General features: G+C 42.5%; 1 protein-coding gene across 3 annotated transcripts in view; it reads left to right on the top strand.

The window, feature by feature from the left end:
* The window catches only part of AXIN2 (axin 2), a 28,933-nt gene extending 15,566 nt beyond the window's left edge, over positions 1 to 13,367 (top strand). For 2 of the 3 annotated variants that reach the window (XM_029599326.1, XM_029599325.1), the window contains exons 6-11: positions 10 to 497; positions 1,043 to 1,216; positions 1,844 to 2,074; positions 3,522 to 3,617; positions 6,113 to 6,280; positions 11,265 to 13,367. In XM_029599326.1, the coding sequence (XP_029455186.1) occupies positions 10 to 497; positions 1,043 to 1,216; positions 1,844 to 2,074; positions 3,522 to 3,617; positions 6,113 to 6,280; positions 11,265 to 11,391 (1,284 nt within the window). In that variant the 3' untranslated portion in view covers positions 11,392 to 13,367. The remainder of the gene's footprint in view (positions 1 to 9; positions 498 to 1,042; positions 1,217 to 1,843; positions 2,075 to 3,521; positions 3,618 to 6,112; positions 6,281 to 11,264) is intronic. The other variant, XM_029599327.1, reaches the window with a different exon arrangement.
* The last annotated feature ends 3,788 nt before the right edge of the window (positions 13,368 to 17,155 follow it).

The following is a 17,155-nucleotide window of genomic DNA, read 5'->3' as shown; positions in this document are numbered from 1 at the left end:
TTTTTAAAGGATGAAGAGAGAGAAGAATCAGAGTTATCTGTCTGCACGCAGACCAATCAGGAAGCAGCCGCTATCCAGCATCCGCTGACTCTCCTACCATCTGGCAACTACGAAGACGATCCTCAAGCGATCCTGGATGAGCATTTGTCCAGAGTGCTGAAAACCCCTGGCTCTAAGTCCCCTGGCATGGGGAGGCACAGTCCGCGCTCCCGGTCCCCTGACCCCATCCGCGCAGGGAAGGCGCCGCCATTGCTGGCATCCCCCACCTCTTGCCTGCTGCTCAGCAGGGGATTCGTCACGAAACAGACTACCAAGCATGTGCACCATCACTACATCCATCACCACACCGCCCCCAAAACGAAAGAGCAGATTGAAGCAGAGGCAGCTCAGAGAGTACAGTGCTACTGTACCAGCAGCACAGACTACTGCTGTTACTTGAAAAGCAGGGCACTTTCCAAGGGCATGGACTCTCCTCTTGGCCAAATGGAACCATTTGGGTAAGCTGTTGAAACTATTTTTTTTTTTTTAATACATTTTTCTCAGATTAACAAAGGTGAATTAAAAACGAATTTCCAGCCTGCACGGCTTAATATGGCTTCTATTTTATAACTGTCTGCGTTTTCCAGTGTGTTGGGGCTCTGGAATTGCATAACTGTTAAATACACCCATTTTGTGGCAAGTTTTGTGTGCATGTTAGGCATTTGTTTTTACATAGATATGTAAAGAGGCGTCGAAACGTCTAAATGGACTTGGCATCTTTCATGCCAAATCACCCGGTTTAAAAAAAAAAACCAAAACAAAACTGCAGAGTGCATTTATAAAGGAGATGCTCGGGGTCCTGCAGTGAGTGCTGGAGATGGGATTTGAAGGAGAGTGTCGCCCCTCTTGAGCTGTTGCCTCCTAGACTATATTGCCAGCAAAATCACTAGAGCAGAATATTCAATCTGGTCGCTGTATACTCTGCTTTGTGTGTGACTTTTTTTTTTTTTTTTTTTCTCTCCCCCCCCCAACCTTTGGGTTTTATTGTAAACCTACCTTGCAGCAGTAGAAGCAGCACGTTGTGCAGGAAGAGCGGCAAGGGTGCAGCGGAGAGCCCAGCACTGGCAGCTGGCGAGGGAGGCACCTCCCAGCTCCCTGGTGATGAAACAGACCGCTCGCAGAACGTCTGGCAATGGATGATGGAGAGCGAACGGCAAAACAAGCACAAGCCCCATAGGTAAACAGACCCGCTATCTCCAGTAATGCTCATGCCGGCAAATATTTGCACATCAACACGGTGCCGTCTTGTGTTACAATGTGCCAGAGCCGAACAACATCAAGCCTCGTGTGGGCTGAGCCAAGGGTTGCTGCATGCAAAGGGCTTGGACCTCCATAAAGCTGCTCACGTTGGCAGATAGCTATTTTAGCCTCGTTGTCATGTCAAGTTCAATTTTTATTGGTCTCGAGAAAACGTGTATTAGATTCTGCAGCATTTCAGCTAGGGCAGGTCTGGAACTGTTGAAACAAGGCAGCACAGGCGTATGAGTGAGTAACTGGGGAAATGCAAATAAAATGGGTGGCTGACCCAAGAGCTTGCAGTCTGATTCAGTGTGCACTACTGGTTTGCTAACCCTTGGGACTCTCTCTATCTGAACAGCATTGGTTCACCAGCTTAAGTTCATTGTTTTGCCTGCCTGCATTTGCACCAGCATCTGATCTGCGCTGACGCTTCTGAAAGTGATGGTAGTTTTGAGTGGGTGGTTTTATTTCCGATGGGCTGTGGGGGGCCTAGCCCTGGAGAAAGGCGGTCCTGTTTACACTTGATGACATCGTATTTCCTTTCTCTCTCTCCCTGTGTCTGCAGTGCCCAAAGCGGGAAGAAGGCCTATGCTTCAGAGTCTACGAGAGGGGCAGCCACGGAACGTGCAGGACGCCATCACCAGTGGGGCACCAACGGGCACCCTCGTAGTGTACAGCCAGCCCACCCCTTTATTCAGGACCCTGCCATGCCTCCTCTCACGCCACCTAATACTCTTGCCCAGTTGGAGGAGGCTTGCCGTAGGCTAGCAGAAGTGTCCAAGCCCCAGAAACAGCGGTACGGTCCATAAATTAGCATTATGGAAATGTTTTTTCCTTGGGGGGGGGGGGGAATGAGGGAGATGCATGTATATATCTTCCATAATTCTTTTCTTAATTTGGACACACCCCTGCTGGAGGTGTGCACCAGTCAACACCATGAGTCTCTTCAGGCATTAACTGCAGTCTTTTTAGCTCCCCTTATTACATGGGGGATTGTTGAGGAGCCCGGCACAGCTTTACTAGAAAGTGGGAAAGAGCTGCGCTTCCAGACTTGAAAGTGAAGAGACTTTAATAGTCCCGTCTTTGCATAACTACACATCTCTCGATTCAGAAACCTACCTTAATGTTAGCTGGGGTCTTGGAGACCAGTCCTGTTTTGCATGCAGAATGCATCCAATTCTACAGCTGTGCAGTATTTCACTGTGATCTGGTGGGGACTTACTTGGGTGATCTGCATGTGGTGACCCAGATGCTTTGGGTAGCTTTTAGTTAGGTTGTGAAGCTCTTGCATTAGGCATGTAGAAGTCTTGGATTGCTTTGGTGGCTCAGAAGTGGTGCATACTGGAAAGTCTCCAGTTTTTTGATCCCTGGAGTTGAGCCTTTTGCTCCCTGGGTTGGCTGGGACTGGAGTTGTTGTGGAGGCAACTTTTGTAGCCCCCTGGAGGGGGACGGGTGGTGGGAAGGAGGGAGTTGTCTGTCTATGATCCTTAAGTAATGGCCACATCAGATTCAGGGTCCAGGATTCCAGAAGGATCCCCTGGTGTGTAGCCCTTGGCTCATGTGCATCACGGCAATGGCTAGATTAGATATGTTGAGGATGGGAGGAAGATTTAGAATAGAGAAAAAAATAACCCTCGGTAGTTGCAAAAGAGAGTTCACAGAGCCAGATCCCAGCGCTGGCTCCGGTAGACCTGTAAGTACAAAGGAGCAGAAAAACTCTTGGGCCGAAAATAAAAAAAAATTAAAAAATATATATGTGGGGGTGCCTTTTTTTTTGGTTTTTTTTTTTTTCTTTCTCTTCATGATTGATTTTGGTGCTGGGGGGGGGGGAACAAGATAAGTGATCCTTTTTGTTGTAGGATTTAGTGCCAAACCTTTTATGCCAATAGTGGAAGAATGTCCATCTCCTTTTGCTAAAAAGAGCAAAATGTGTCTAGCTGTTATGAAAGGCATGCACAGTTAATGATATGCTAACGAACATTCACAGAAAAGCAATGCAAACTCAGGTCATTTGATGATGGTCTTTGGTGAGTTGATGGGAGGTGAAAAAAAGCAGTTAGTTTGCCCAGTTGAAAGCTCCTCATTTTGCCCACAGTTTGTGGCGGCTGGTGTGAGAGTGTCCACCACGTTTCTAGTCTCAGAATGCTGTCTGTGCCTGGGTGTTGATGTTCGGAGGACATTGATTATTGCTTGTATAAGACGCTGCAACTGTTGCTATGTTTGTTTATTTTTTACATATTCAGATCTTCAACATCAAATCAACAGCGGGACAGAAACCACTTGACCACTGCTCAGATAGGAAACGCATCTTTTGCCACTATCAGTCCAGTAATGGATGAGTGAGTATAACTTTCTGGGTAGCTTTTTCTCTGACCGTTCTATGAGATTTACACTTTTCACTTCTAAAGTTTTGGGGTTTTTATTTATTTATTTGGGGGGGGGGGGGGTGGTGGAGTATATAAAAGTAAACTATTTTTCCCCATCTTATCTCTTCTTTTTCTTTTTAACTCCCATTCCTGAAAAATGGAGAGAGATTTTGGCTTATGCTAATTACAGAATGGTTCTTTTTATTTAATGAAATCTGCTACAGTGAGGTCTAAAATAATTCAAGTTTATCTTGCTTGCCCTCTTCATCCTAAGCAATGGGTTACTTTTGAAGCTACCTGCTTAGAATTTTTCCATTTTTAATTGGTTGACCTTAAGTCTACCAGCTGTCCTTTTTTTCCTAGCAGCTTTTTATGAAACCTCTCTACAAAGACTTGGAACAAATTAGGAAGACTAAATTACTGTGGGCTAACACTGGGTGACCTCTTTGACATGAAGGCTATATGTTTTGCCTCAGAAGTAGCTCTGGATGTGTCTGCATGGCGTTTTATCTCGCTGTTCCATTCCCTTCAGTAGTAGTCTTTCTCTTACCATTCCATTCCCTGAGAATTTGCGGAATGCTCATTATTTCTGTAGCCTGTTCGTTTAACCTGGTGGGTACAGAAATACACAACTAGGCCATTAACCCTAGTGGCAGGGAGCATAGTTGCTTTAGAGGCAGCTTTGAGAATTCCAAGGCCGTAAGATGACAGGGCATTAAAAAAAATTTATTTATTTATTTTTTTTTTTAATGGAAGACCTGACCATCATGCCGGGACGAACATCAGAGTATCTTGCCTGTATAAATGTTGTTAATCCTATTCCAGAAGGCAAATAGGAAATGCATTAGAGAAGCAGGGAAACTGACAGGCATCACCTAATATGTTGTTTATCCTAAAGAGCACTGTACCTCTTTATCATATAATAGAGAGGTTCTGGTGCTGGTACCCAGGCAAAACACCACTGTAGATGTGGGGGGAGGGATGGAGGCATTGGTAGATCTGGTGCTTCATTAGGAAACTACCACACACGAGAGTAGACCCATTAGGCGCAAGAAATGGCGGTAAACCTGAATCTGGCAGATTTTTGCAATTTCCTGTTTCCCCTACATGAGTAAGAGTCTATGAATGGAGCTCTGGGAGACCCTCTCTTTGTTATTGCCTTGGGAGGTTCAGCATATTCAATGAGCTTTGCTTCAAAGCTCCCCTATGGAAAGATGTATGAGATCAATGTTGAGAGAGAGATGTACTATCTGACATATTAGGAACACACAGTATGTAAACATTGTAGAGTCTCTAGAGTTTATGTAGCTGCTGGTCCTTCATTTTCAGCCCTCTCTCTGATTTTAGAATGTAGCACAGTCATCCAGGGCGTAAAGCCTTCCCAAAACCCTTCTCTCCTCCAAAACACATGCACGCACAGTACTGATACCTGGGGATGCATTCACACAGCCTGTACAGTTAAATTCACTAATTACTTGTACTTCTTAACTCTTCTGGGTAAATCCAAGGCTTTGTTGCCTGCATGCCAAGCTCATACAAATCCATAGGTGAAGGAGGGATCTGTGTGAGCCCAACAGCTCATGTGATAAGTTAATAGCTTAGAAGGAAGATGTATTGGTGGAGCCCCTAACTGTCTCTGCCTCCACCCAGTTGACTGAAACTTCATTTTCTTTTTCATTCTGTTTACTGAGGAGGGGCTTATTTTACTTCTTTGCAATCAAACCAAGTTTTAGAAGCCAATAATTTTGATCCCAAAGTCCACGGCAACAATCGAGCCATCATGCGTGACTTCCGTATTCAAAGGACAGCTCATCTGGCCAAAGTCACTTCCCTGAGCACCAAATGTGTACAGAAAGCTGCCATTGGCCTCGAGTATTTGCAACTTTTGTGCAGATAAAAGGGTAGTATCCATGACCTCTTAATTTATTTGCTTAGATTTTGCACATCTTACCAAAACAAAATGGAGCTCAAAATGGAGCAGTTTGGTTGATGTTTTTAATCTTAATTCAGGCTGGTAAATGCATTGAATCTTTTGTTTAATAAAAAAAAAAGTCCAGAGGTAAGGCGCACCTCTCTGCAGGTTCATGTAGGCCGGGTTTGCATATAAGATGACTTCTGGCCATGGAATACCTTTTTTTTTTTTTTTTTTTTAACCTCTTTGTAATGCTCTCCTTTATACACCTGTTGTATTATGAAGCGGAATATGACCTTTTGTTTTATATGCTGCTATTTCAATATGATGTAAACAACTTTGGGTGAATTTTTTTTTTTTTTTTTAATATAAAAGGTGCTTAATAAATCCAAGCAATTGAAAGATAATATTTTCGCCTTGCCTTTGCCAGAGCCTGCAAGGGGTTGTAGAGTCTTCCCTCCTCATCCCCTTGCCCCTTCCTGTTAGCCTTGATTTAAAACATTGGGTTTTTTTTGTTTTCCTCTCACAAGTAACTTTTTTCTTTTTTTTTTTTCAGTCACAAAGAGCCAAAGAAACCAGCAGCAGTTCACGCTTCCCAGTCCGGTGAGCTGGTTGTCACATATTTTTTCTGTGGAGAAGAAATTCCCTACAGGAGGATGCTGAAATCCCAGAGTCTGACTCTTGGACACTTCAAAGAGCAGCTGAGTAAAAAGGGGAATTATAGGTAAGAGATTAGTGAGGTTTTTGTTTTCTACTGCTGGGTAATCTAGTTCTTTATCCCCTCAAGTGACCCAGAAATTAAATTCTATTGCATGCATTGCCCATGACTTTCTTTTCTGGGTGTTGTGTGGCTGGTGGTGGTGGTTTTTAGCATTTTCTTTTATAAACTTATTTTGAGATGTTTGATTGGAATATTCCCTTTCTACCAGGTTCTTGATCTAACTTATTTGAACTTTATTTAGAGTCCTGGTTACTGTTTCCCTACAGAGATGAGGAGAAAAATCCTTGCTGTGTAGAACCTTTAAAGCCAACAGTGCTTCTTAGGGGCATCACTAAAGAGTTATTACATCCTTTCTTTAGTGCCAGAAATCATTCTCTTACTGCTTGACAATGTTAGTTTTGATCTTGAAAGGTTATTTCTTTTCCTGATCAGTTCCCCCCACTAAAGTTTTCGGGCTGCACACATCTTTCTGTTTCTCCCCTAGGTCCTGTGTAACATCTCAAGGTCTCTCTCTCTTCATCCCTGCTATTTTGGACTATAGGAGCTAGCTTATCATAATGGCAGAAGAATAGGTAGGACCCTGAACTAGAAAAAAAAATGTTGATGGGTTCACCGGCGGTCATTTTTAAACTGGATCTTCAGAAATTACTCGCACCCACTCTTGTAAAGTTAGGAGTGAAAGAAAGAAACAGCTAGCTTGGTCAACTGGATGGAAATGACGTTATTCACTGACATTACAACGAAGCTGAATGTAGGTGTGTTACTGCCAACTTTTTCAGCGTTCTTTTCACAATATAGATATGAGCCAAGGATCCTAAAGTTTAAAATGAAATATGGAATGTGTGGGGTTTTTTGTTTTTTAAATCTTCAATTTCCTTCTCTTAAGTGTTGGTCTTTCATTCATTGCTCCTATGTATTTTCTTGGTCTCCTCATGTACTAGTGTATCTTTTTGGAAAAAGAATGCTGATACGGAGTTTGTGGTTCCCAATGAAGTTTTGGGTCTGAAATCTGAGGGTGCATCACAGGAATCAAACTTCTAGGATTTCCTGCTCATTTTAGAGCCTTGCCTTGAATAAGTAGCCGCATGATGTATGTTGGCCATGCGCTTAACCACTTTCATCTGAGCACAGAAGATCTAGACCTTTTCTATGCCTTGACTGCAAGAAGCCTCATGGCCAATAAGGGCCACCTCACATTGGTACCATCTTGCATTTTATTCTCTTTGCAAAACTGTTTTGAAGTGATGGAGAAGGCTTGTCCACCCTCTCCCATGTACACATGCATAGAAACCATGTGGATGAGAGGTTTCAGGGAACGTGCATAGTAGTTTTATTGTGAATATACACCAGGTGAAATGAATTGCAATAGATGTGTCTACCTCCGAGGGTTTGATCTAAGGTTTGCCTGCTGCCGCCTAGACTTTAAATAAAGCTGCAGGTGACCTTCAGAGGCAGGGGGGGGGGGGGGCGTACTGCCCAAAGTAGTTGGGAATGGGGAAGGATATGGCTAGGCAGTTTTTGGCCACATCTGGCATTGATTTCTTTGTAAGGCACGCACTTAATAAGCATGCCTTTGAAGCTTCTGCCTTTCATTTAGTGCACAAAGCTGAGCACAAATCGCAGCCTCTCAGATTCTTTATTGATTGCATCGGGCTACAGCCTGGGCACCTTGGGCTTCTTTGTTGCATTTAGTGTTTTTTGTTTTATTATAAGCCATGTATAGTGAACCATACCTTGTATACAGTGCGTGGCTCCATGTGAACAACAACAATCTTGTGTATGTGTTTGTTTTATGGCAGAGGTTCCAGGCGCGCGCACACACACACACTCACATACACACACTCCCACCATGCCTGCCAAACTCTATTGGTGCCAGATGCTGGAGAAAAGAGAGCTTGCCACTTAAAACATGTTTCAGTGGAAAACTCCATTTGTGTGAGCGAAGGACAGAGCTGCTTGATTGAAGAGGCTGTGGGGGAGGATGTTGCCTTGCCTTTCCTTTCTGAGAAAATAAGGTTGTAATTATTTTAAGGGTCATTGTGTGTGTTTTTCCCAAATAAAGATGTAGCATGCTCAAACAAAACCTCTGGATGCCAACAGGGACACAACTTGGGAAGGAAGTTGCTGGTGAGAGAGGTCTGTAAACTATTGGGTGGGGACTGGCGGATCTGTAACCAGTTCAGAGAGCTTTCTTTTTTTTCCTTTTTTGCAGTCTTTGCTGCCTCTTAGGCATCCCAGCATGCTGTGGTTGTGGTAATTGTCAACCTGCTAACTCTGAACGCGTTAGGATGGGGACTGAGGGGAAAACCAGGCCTGATGGCCCAGGCTGGCTTGGAAATAGGTCAGTGAGGGTAGGAGCGTGTTGGAGTGGGTGCTACATGGCCAGACGTTTTTAGGTTGTCTCACCTCTTAAGGTTCTTTCTTAGAGCCCTAAAGCTGCGTGTGTCTTAACCTGTTTTTTTATTTTTTTTTTCCTCCCACCACAAGCGTGAGTTTAATAAAAGGAATTCAAGCAAATGTCTTGCAGAAGAGCATCCTTGATTTTCGGGGGGGGGGGGGGTGGGGGGAAGGATTTCACCATCTTTGAAGGCGCTTAGGTTGATTATGGTTCCCTACGGGCGTAATGCGCAGAAAGAGAGTGGCCATCGCCCATGGGCGCCAGAAATAACTTTTTTTTTTTTTTTTTTGGAAAAAGTTGCTCCGTATGTAGTCCCAAGGGTTGTGTGTTAGTGCGGCCCGGAAGGGAGGCAGGCGTAATATGCTGAGGAGAGAGAATTCCCCCATCCCTCTACCCGTGTACACACTCACACTTTCCCCCAAGTGCATCCAGTGCTGTATTTTACTACTTTTTTTTCCCCTTTCTCTCCTCCCCAGAATTAGTAAAGCTTTTCATCGTACGTGATTTATGTGCAACTTCAAATAACGTAGCCAAACCCCTGTTGCCTTAAATGATAAACTCTCCAAGTCTTGTTGCTGCTGTTCCTTAGGGAAGTCAGCAGTGTCAAAATGTGTAGCTCTGGAAATTCTCTAGTGTCCCCCCTCCTAAAGGTAGAAAAGAAACAACCTGCCCAAAGTAGTCTTTATATGCACCACATTTGGGAGGTGACTTCCGGCTAGGATGGATACCCCCTCCCTCCTTGTTTGCCCTCTGAGCTTTTCCCACAAGGCACGTTGCAATTAGTACATTCAGATGCAGAAGAACAAAATTCAGTGGACCTTTATATATATTTTTATGGTGCCAATTAAACTTTTTTTCCTTTTTTTTTTCTTTGTATCTGATGCTCAGATATACCAAGCCCAATTGTCCCTGACTTAAGGGTGGAAAATGCTACCTTTTTAAGGTTCCCTGCATCCCCCCACCACCTCAAATTCACTAAGACACTTGGTTATTTGAGATGGGGGGGGGGGGGGGTGGATGTGACTGCATCCTCCCCTCTGAACCTTTTTTTCTTTCTTAAATTATGTGATCTTTAACCCTCTGGATCCTTTTGTTCACTGGAAATTACAAAAAGGATTTGGGGGTGGGTGCTTTTTAATCTTAGCAGATGAGGATTTGTCTAGCTGGCAGTGGGTATGGCAGAAGTGCTTTTAAGTCACTAGGGCAGGAGCGAGGAGGTGTGTGGGGAGAGGCAGACGCACAGGCACCCTAAATTCTAACCTTCTGAATGGAAGCCCTTCATTTGTGTTCTATGCAATTAAGCAGCCTTAGAAGGCAGAAAGCTCCAGAGGGATAAAAGGAACCTTTAATCAAGAGGCGGAACGGTCTAATTCAGGATAATGGCGGGGTCCTTGCTGTTTGACACAGTGGGGGTGGGGGGGGGGGGGTGGAGGGGCATTGGTGCCGGCTTGTCATGATCTGCCGACCCCCAGAGTCCGAGAGAGGTCAAGTGGTTGAGTCTTGCATTCCTTTCTGTGTCAGATGTTGCGCACTAAGCTCAAAATTATCCTTGGATACTTCCTAGTGGTGACATGAAAAGAACAAATACAGCAATATCTTTTAATTAAAACTTGATTTTTTTTTTTTTTTTTTTTAAAAGACACTACCAGATTTTGCACTATGGTCCTCTAAGAAGTATGATGTATGTTTAGATTTTAAGATTCTTGAGAAATGTAATGTTTTAAAAGCAAGTGTTGCAGCTGCAAGATACTTTTTATGGTTTTTAAAATTATTTTTAATGATAAAATTATAGATGCAGCATGGATTGCCATCAAAAGATTTTTTTTTGTTGATCCCAAGTTAAACTGGATAGCTGTAATTTAACATTATATAGCAAAAATTCTTAAAGAATATTTGATTTTGGAAATATTTATAAAAGCCCCATATCTGGCATTATGCCTGCCTTTATTGCAGGCATCTGCAAGACAGCTGCAATTTTAAATACTTAAGAGCATTTATTTTATAACATGATTTAACTTTATTCTACTTGCACTTTTATTGTATCAGTATTTATGTAGTTAGCCAGTGCTGTCCAGTGTGGTCAGAATCCTGCTTGCAGAGTTTGCTGTTTTTAGATTTTGAATGTAGAGCTGGTATGCAGTGACAAGTTCACACTGAGATTGGAACCCAGACCTCAGGTTTTAAGGTTGTGTTGCCAGCACATGGCTAAGAACATAGGTATTGGATCGGACAAAATGGTCCACTAGCCCAAGTCTGTCTTTTGACAATGTTAGGTGGAAGATGCTTAGATGCACCTCTGACTATTTCTTTAAGAAGAATTCAAGTTCTAGTAACTAGTACATTTCTTGCTTTTTTTTTTTTTTTTTTTTTTTTATGGTGGAGATGTGCATGTCAGGGAAGAAAGTTTGAATAGGGTCACCTGTGATTATTGCGACCAGTCATCCTTTGACATTTGGAAATCCTTTCAACTTGGGGTGGCCACAGGAAATTTTCAGTTTTGATATTTGGCATTGGAATGAAATAAAACCATATTTCACCCACTAAGCTTAACTCTCAATTTTTTTTTTCTTTTTATGTTCTTATTCCTAGGTATTACTTCAAAAAAGCCAGTGATGAGTTTGACTGTGGTGCAGTTTTTGAAGAGATCTGGGCCGATGATGCCGTTCTGCCCATGTACGAAGGTCGGATTCTTGGGAAAGTGGAAAGAATAGATTAGGGGTTGTTTTTTTTTTTTTTTGTTTTTTTTTTTTTTTTAATAAAGGATGGATGTTGAAGCTAAAGTCATTTGAGGACAAAAAAAAAATCTTTTGAAGGAAAATGAACCAATGAAGAAAATTAAAAATGGAAGTGGTCCATGAGGACCTGTTTGGCCTTTAGGAAAAGAGAACTATATCTTCATTGTTCATAAACTTTTATAGGACGAAGAGGAAGGCCCATGAACTATTTATTAAAAACATGACCACTGTCAACCTTTGAAGATGCCAACCACATTTAAGGGGACTTCCACCCATGATAGGACTTCTGGTGATCTGAAATCTGTTACTATGAACAAAATGATATATATTGTACTTTTTAACAGTAATCCTTTCTTGATATTTATTAAACATTCTATTTCCCTAAAAAGTCCAGTTAATGGACATGCTGCTTTTGACAACTAGGAGGAGAGAATGCAAGTGTGAGGGGGTAGGGGATGTGGGGGTGGGGGGAGAGTGTGGCTTATGGTCTTATGTTCCCACTGTCAAAACTTAGTCAACTTTTACAAGTGAATCGGGTACATTCACCATTGAAATAAGGAATTGTACTGTGCCAGTTGCTTCTCCCAGGTGCGCTGTGCCCTGTTTTTTAAGTTTTGTCATTTGTTCATATAAAAAAAAGAAAATCAAGCTTTTTGATTTGTGCTGCTGTGGTATGATTTTTCATATCATTCTTTTGTTAGCATTTGGATGCCTCCATTTTCCATGCAATGGAAGCATTCTTAATTCCATGGCCATTCATCAGGTTATATCTCAAAAATGAAGGCAAATACTTCTGTCTTAATATATAAAATCAGCAGATTTTTTTTGTTTTTCTCTTAGAATGATTTAGAAAGTGATGAGTAGCTGGATAGGGGAGAATCTGTGGCCAGCATAATAATGCCTCGGTCGCCTTTTGGTTACGAGTATGTCAAACTGAACCTTCAGAATGTGTGAAGCGGCCTTGTAGGGTTAAGGCTCATTCATGTGGATGTTGACCTGTAAAAAGTCTTCAGAATGGCATGTTAAGTGTTGGAAAAGGGTAATGGCTTACAGAAGGGATGTGCACTGACATGGTAGTATATTAATCCAGCCAGAGTAGTGCAACGTTTTCACATCGGTTTTGCCATAAATTGCTTCCCTCAACCAGTAAAGCAGGTTCTAGCGTCCATCCTCTCTGAGTTTATGTAGTATGCATGGGATGGAGGGTGAGGGTACACCTTTTGTTTGTTTTAGGGGTGGGGGTGTTGTGGGGTTTTTTTTTATTTTGGGGTTTTTTTTTTTTTTTACATTTTTTAACTGTTTTATTCCCATTTACATCTAGTGCCTGTCTCTGGCCAGGCTTTGTACAGTGCAATTTATGATACAAATCCCAAATGTAGGAGAAAAAGGTTATGAGATAAGCTAGACAAGTCCCTATTTCCCATATTTATACAGCACACTGACAAATCCTGAACAGCCTAGCTAGAGTGTGTGTGGAATCAGTTTGATCTGTTACTGCATCTTGTACAGTGTCCTGCCTTTCCCTACCCTACAGTTTAGATTTTGTGTTTCAAAGTTTCTCTGTGCATTCTTTTTTTTTTTTTTTTTTGCTACCATGTACAGTAAGTCTGTATATATTGTAAGAAATGTATGGTGAATGAATAAGAATACACTATCTCTAGTGTTGAAGTTTTAAATCAGTACAGTACCTGTGCCTGCATGGTCCTAATACACCATGCATCGCCCTATATTCAGGGTTCCAGCTCTCCCTTGGTTTTTTAAGGGGTTTATGTATAAATATATTTTATGCCTTTTATTGCAAGTCTTGTACTTTATGACTGTTGCCATGGCATTTTGTTCTACTTATACTGTAAATTATGCATTATAAAGAGTTTCATTTAAAAAAAATTACTTGGTACAATAATTATTGTAATTAAGAGATGTAGCCTTTATTAAAATTTTATATTTTTCAAATGAATATGTTGTCTGTGTTTTTGGGAAAAATTGTAGACTGGATGACTAATAAGAAAAACCGTGAGCTCATGTAAGAAGTGGTAATAACCAATGAGGCTCATGTTTCTTGGTTAGATAATGCCCTCATCTCCCCAGGTAGATTATAAAACGGCAAAAATATTAAAGGCCTAGGAAGTTGTCATTACTTGTTTTGACTTCCAGGATGCTTTCTAATTTTATTCAAATTTTAAACTATAAATTGCATGGTGTCCCCAGGGGGAAAGGTGATGTTTGGGGGCCTCTCACCACCACCTTTCTCCCTGTTCTCAGGTAAAGACTAGTGCTTTGGTTCCTTGACGAATGATGCTCTTCTACTGCCGTTGACCAGAGAAAGCATACCTAATGTATACTAAAATTACACATAACCAAGGCAAGTGAAGTAAAAAAAAAAAACTAATCACAAATTACTGCCCTGAATACTGGACTAAAATTTACATTGAAAAGGAGGAAAACACCTCCAGAAACTGAGGTGGTGTTGCACTGTTCAAACCGAATCTCTGCATCCACGGTTTCCAATCCTTGGTCAAAAACCTCCATCCAACTTTTTATATTTTCTCAAAAGAATATTTTTTTATATATAATTCTCTTTATTAAAAAAAATTAAATTCTTAAAGTAAAGTGAGGCCTCCTTGAATGTATTTGGTAGGAATGTATGTATGTTTGTTTGTTTGTTTTAATTCTTAAAATGTATATCTTCCTTTGGAATCTCACAAGCAAAAAGTCTTTTGTGGAAATGTGCAGCTAATATGCTCCATAAACTTTGCCAGTTTCAAGGAGGACATACTTTAAGAATAACCATTTATTGTGAGAAAAAAAAATGTTCTTTGGAGAAAATAAAAGGTTGGATGGAGGGTTTTGACCAATGATTGGAACCCATGGTTGCAGAGATTTAGTTTGAACAGTGCAACAGTACCTCAGCTCCTGAAGTCTCTTCTTCCTTTTCAAAGTAAAATGTAATCCAGCACTTATGAATATTTAGTGCAGTAATTTTTGTTTTGGCTTCACTAAAATTAAAACACAGCTTATAGGAAACTCATGCTTGGGTTGGCTCTTTGCCCCCATTCAGAGTGGATTTTTCTCATTTCTCTCTTTAAATACCTTTTTTCTAGTGCCCAGGTTTATGTGATCTCCCTGAAAATGTTAGGTTCCTGCCCTTTAGGTACTTGCAGGGCCAAGCCCCTGGTATTGGTGTGCAAGTGGGCCAAGTAAGGGCTGGGAAAAAGTCAACAGTTTCATCCAGCTGGATGGAAGCCTATGTCTTGGAGTTGTGCAGATAACAAGAGCTGGAACTGAACTAAGGGCCTCATTTTCCAGACGGATCACACGCAATAAGGGACGTTTCGCAAGCGAAAAGTCCCTTGTCGCGTGCGATACCAAGATGGGGGCGGAGCCGGGCCCCGGAAGAGGAGGAGTCGGGACATCACCAGGGCCGACTCCGTGAAGATGCCGCGGACGACGAAAAAGGTAAGGCCCTTTTCGCGTCAAGAGTTCACGCCCAAAAGCTACACCTTCTATGGTGGCGCTATTGGGTGTGAAACCAGCAGCGATCGCACCGCGGCGGTGCGATTGCTGCCGGCTGGCGCAGGCCTGCGATACTTTAGAAAATGAGGCCCTAAATCTAGAGCATTGCTGCACGCCAGCAATTGGAATCTGCAGGCAGGTTATAAGGCTGGAACAGGTACTAGATGCGGGATAGAATTTTATGTCAGGCAACAGGTTCCGAGCAGTAAAACTACTAGTAAATACTGGAACTGGTAGAGCTGTAGGAAGGAAGTGCAAGACTTTAACTACAAGACTACAGTGACAGACTGGAACCAGATCTTTTGAGACAGAAGCTGCAGATTCAAGGTTCGGCATGTAGCAAATCCGATGGTGAGAGGGTAAGTCGGCCTGCCAACAACTTCCTGTTCCTCTGCAACCCTTTTTGACTGAGCCCCAGCCAATCCTTAAAACCTGGAGGTATTGCCATGGAGGCTACCTGAAGCATTCTGCTGCGTCTCCTTGCTTCAAGTCCCCAGCTCTGAGGCTTCTGATGCCTATCCCGAATCCTGGGGACTGACCCTGGTTTAGGTCCCTGCCTGGGTATGCTATTGTGCTTTGGCTATCACTCTTATTGATTAGGTGCCCACCACATAAAGCCATACAATAGCATCGGTGGCCATATGCATGTACTCTGGCAGTGAGCAGACATTTACAATAGGCAATATGGACCTAGATTTTCATCAAAATGTTATAAATATAGTGGAAATAGCACCTTTTTTTTTTTTTTGTTTGTTTTTTTAAATCAAAGTGAGGTGTGGTAAGGTTAAATTTCCCTGTCCCCGCATTGCATAGGTAATTTCCGCAAAGTTTTCACATCGCATGCTGATTAATCCATTGCAGGCACATTACTGACCGAAAAGCATTTAACGCAAATAGTTCAAGAGAGAGAGAAACTTGATAGGGGCCAATATGTAAGTTTAACATTTATACCACTGTAAGAGGGGGCATTATTAACGTGGGGTGAGGTTTTTTTTTTGGGGGGGGGGGGGGTAAATTTTTGGTGGCAGTTGTACGAACAGCAATGACGACATTGAAGATTTTCTGTCATTTGGAGAGATGAAAGGTAAAAGATAATGGAGAAATTACTTACCTGATAATTTCATTTTCCTCAGTGTACACAGATAGACTCAGGACCAAAGGGTTATATGCTCCCCTGCTAGCATTGAGGGAGACAGTCAGGTTTCAAAGCTGACATCACCCTAGATACACCCCTGCAGTGACCTCGGCCCTTCAGTATTCTCTTCAAAAACCATGGTGGATATTCTATTGAAAAAATTTGATTAAAACTTAATTAAAACCAACTTGACTAAAAATGGATAACCGTAACTGTACTCAACCAAACATAAACGCTGAAATCCCAGCAAGATTATAGATGCCCTGATCTAGGAAGTGGGCAATGGCTTAACCGTAAATTCTTGGAATCTATATTCATTTCACGGGCGATTCCTTGGCACTGTTCTTGGGCAGCCGTGGGTGGGATGCTGAGTCCATCTGCCTACACTAAGGAAAACAAAATTATCGGGTAAGTAATTTCTCTATTTCTTAGCATGTAGCCAGATGGACTCAGGACCAATGGGATATGCACAAGCTACTCCTGGTTGGGGCGGGAGGCTTCCTGCGGCCTGGTTAGCACCGCTCTTCCAAAAGCTGCATCCTCTTGGGCCTGAACATCCAGGCAATAGAACTTGGAGAAGTTGTGTAAGGAGGACTACGTTGCTGCTCGGCAGATGTCAATGGGATAAAGCAGTCTAGCTTCTGCCCAGGAGACTGCCTGAGCCCTAGTCTAATGAGCTTTAACTTAAAAGGGTAATGGCTTTCCTGCCTCTACATAGGTTCCTGTGACTACCTCCTTGATCCAGCGAGCTATGGTAGCCCACGAAGCTGGTTCGCCCTGCCTCCTTCCACAGTGAAGAACCAACAAGCGGTCCATCTTGTGGACCGATTCTGAAACTTCCAGATACTGCACCAAAAGCCTACTGACATTTAAATGGCGGAGGAGGCGGTATTCCATGTCCTTGTGCCTATCTAGGGATGGAACGAAATGGACCGCTTCAAATGAAACTCCGAGACTACCCTGGGCAAGAAGGATGGAATGGTACGAAGTTGTGATGCTTTTGGAGTCATCTGGCGAAACGGTTCCCGACACAACAATGCCTGTAGTTCAGAGATGCGACGAGCTCAGCATATCGCCACCAGGAACACCATTTTCAG

The sequence above is a fragment of the Rhinatrema bivittatum genome, chromosome 4 (genome assembly GCF_901001135.1).
Source record: "Rhinatrema bivittatum chromosome 4, aRhiBiv1.1, whole genome shotgun sequence".
Classification (NCBI taxonomy): domain Eukaryota; kingdom Metazoa; phylum Chordata; class Amphibia; order Gymnophiona; family Rhinatrematidae; genus Rhinatrema; species Rhinatrema bivittatum.
The sequence above is the reverse complement of the archived record's forward strand: the minus strand, read 5'-3'. Positions and strand labels throughout refer to the sequence as shown.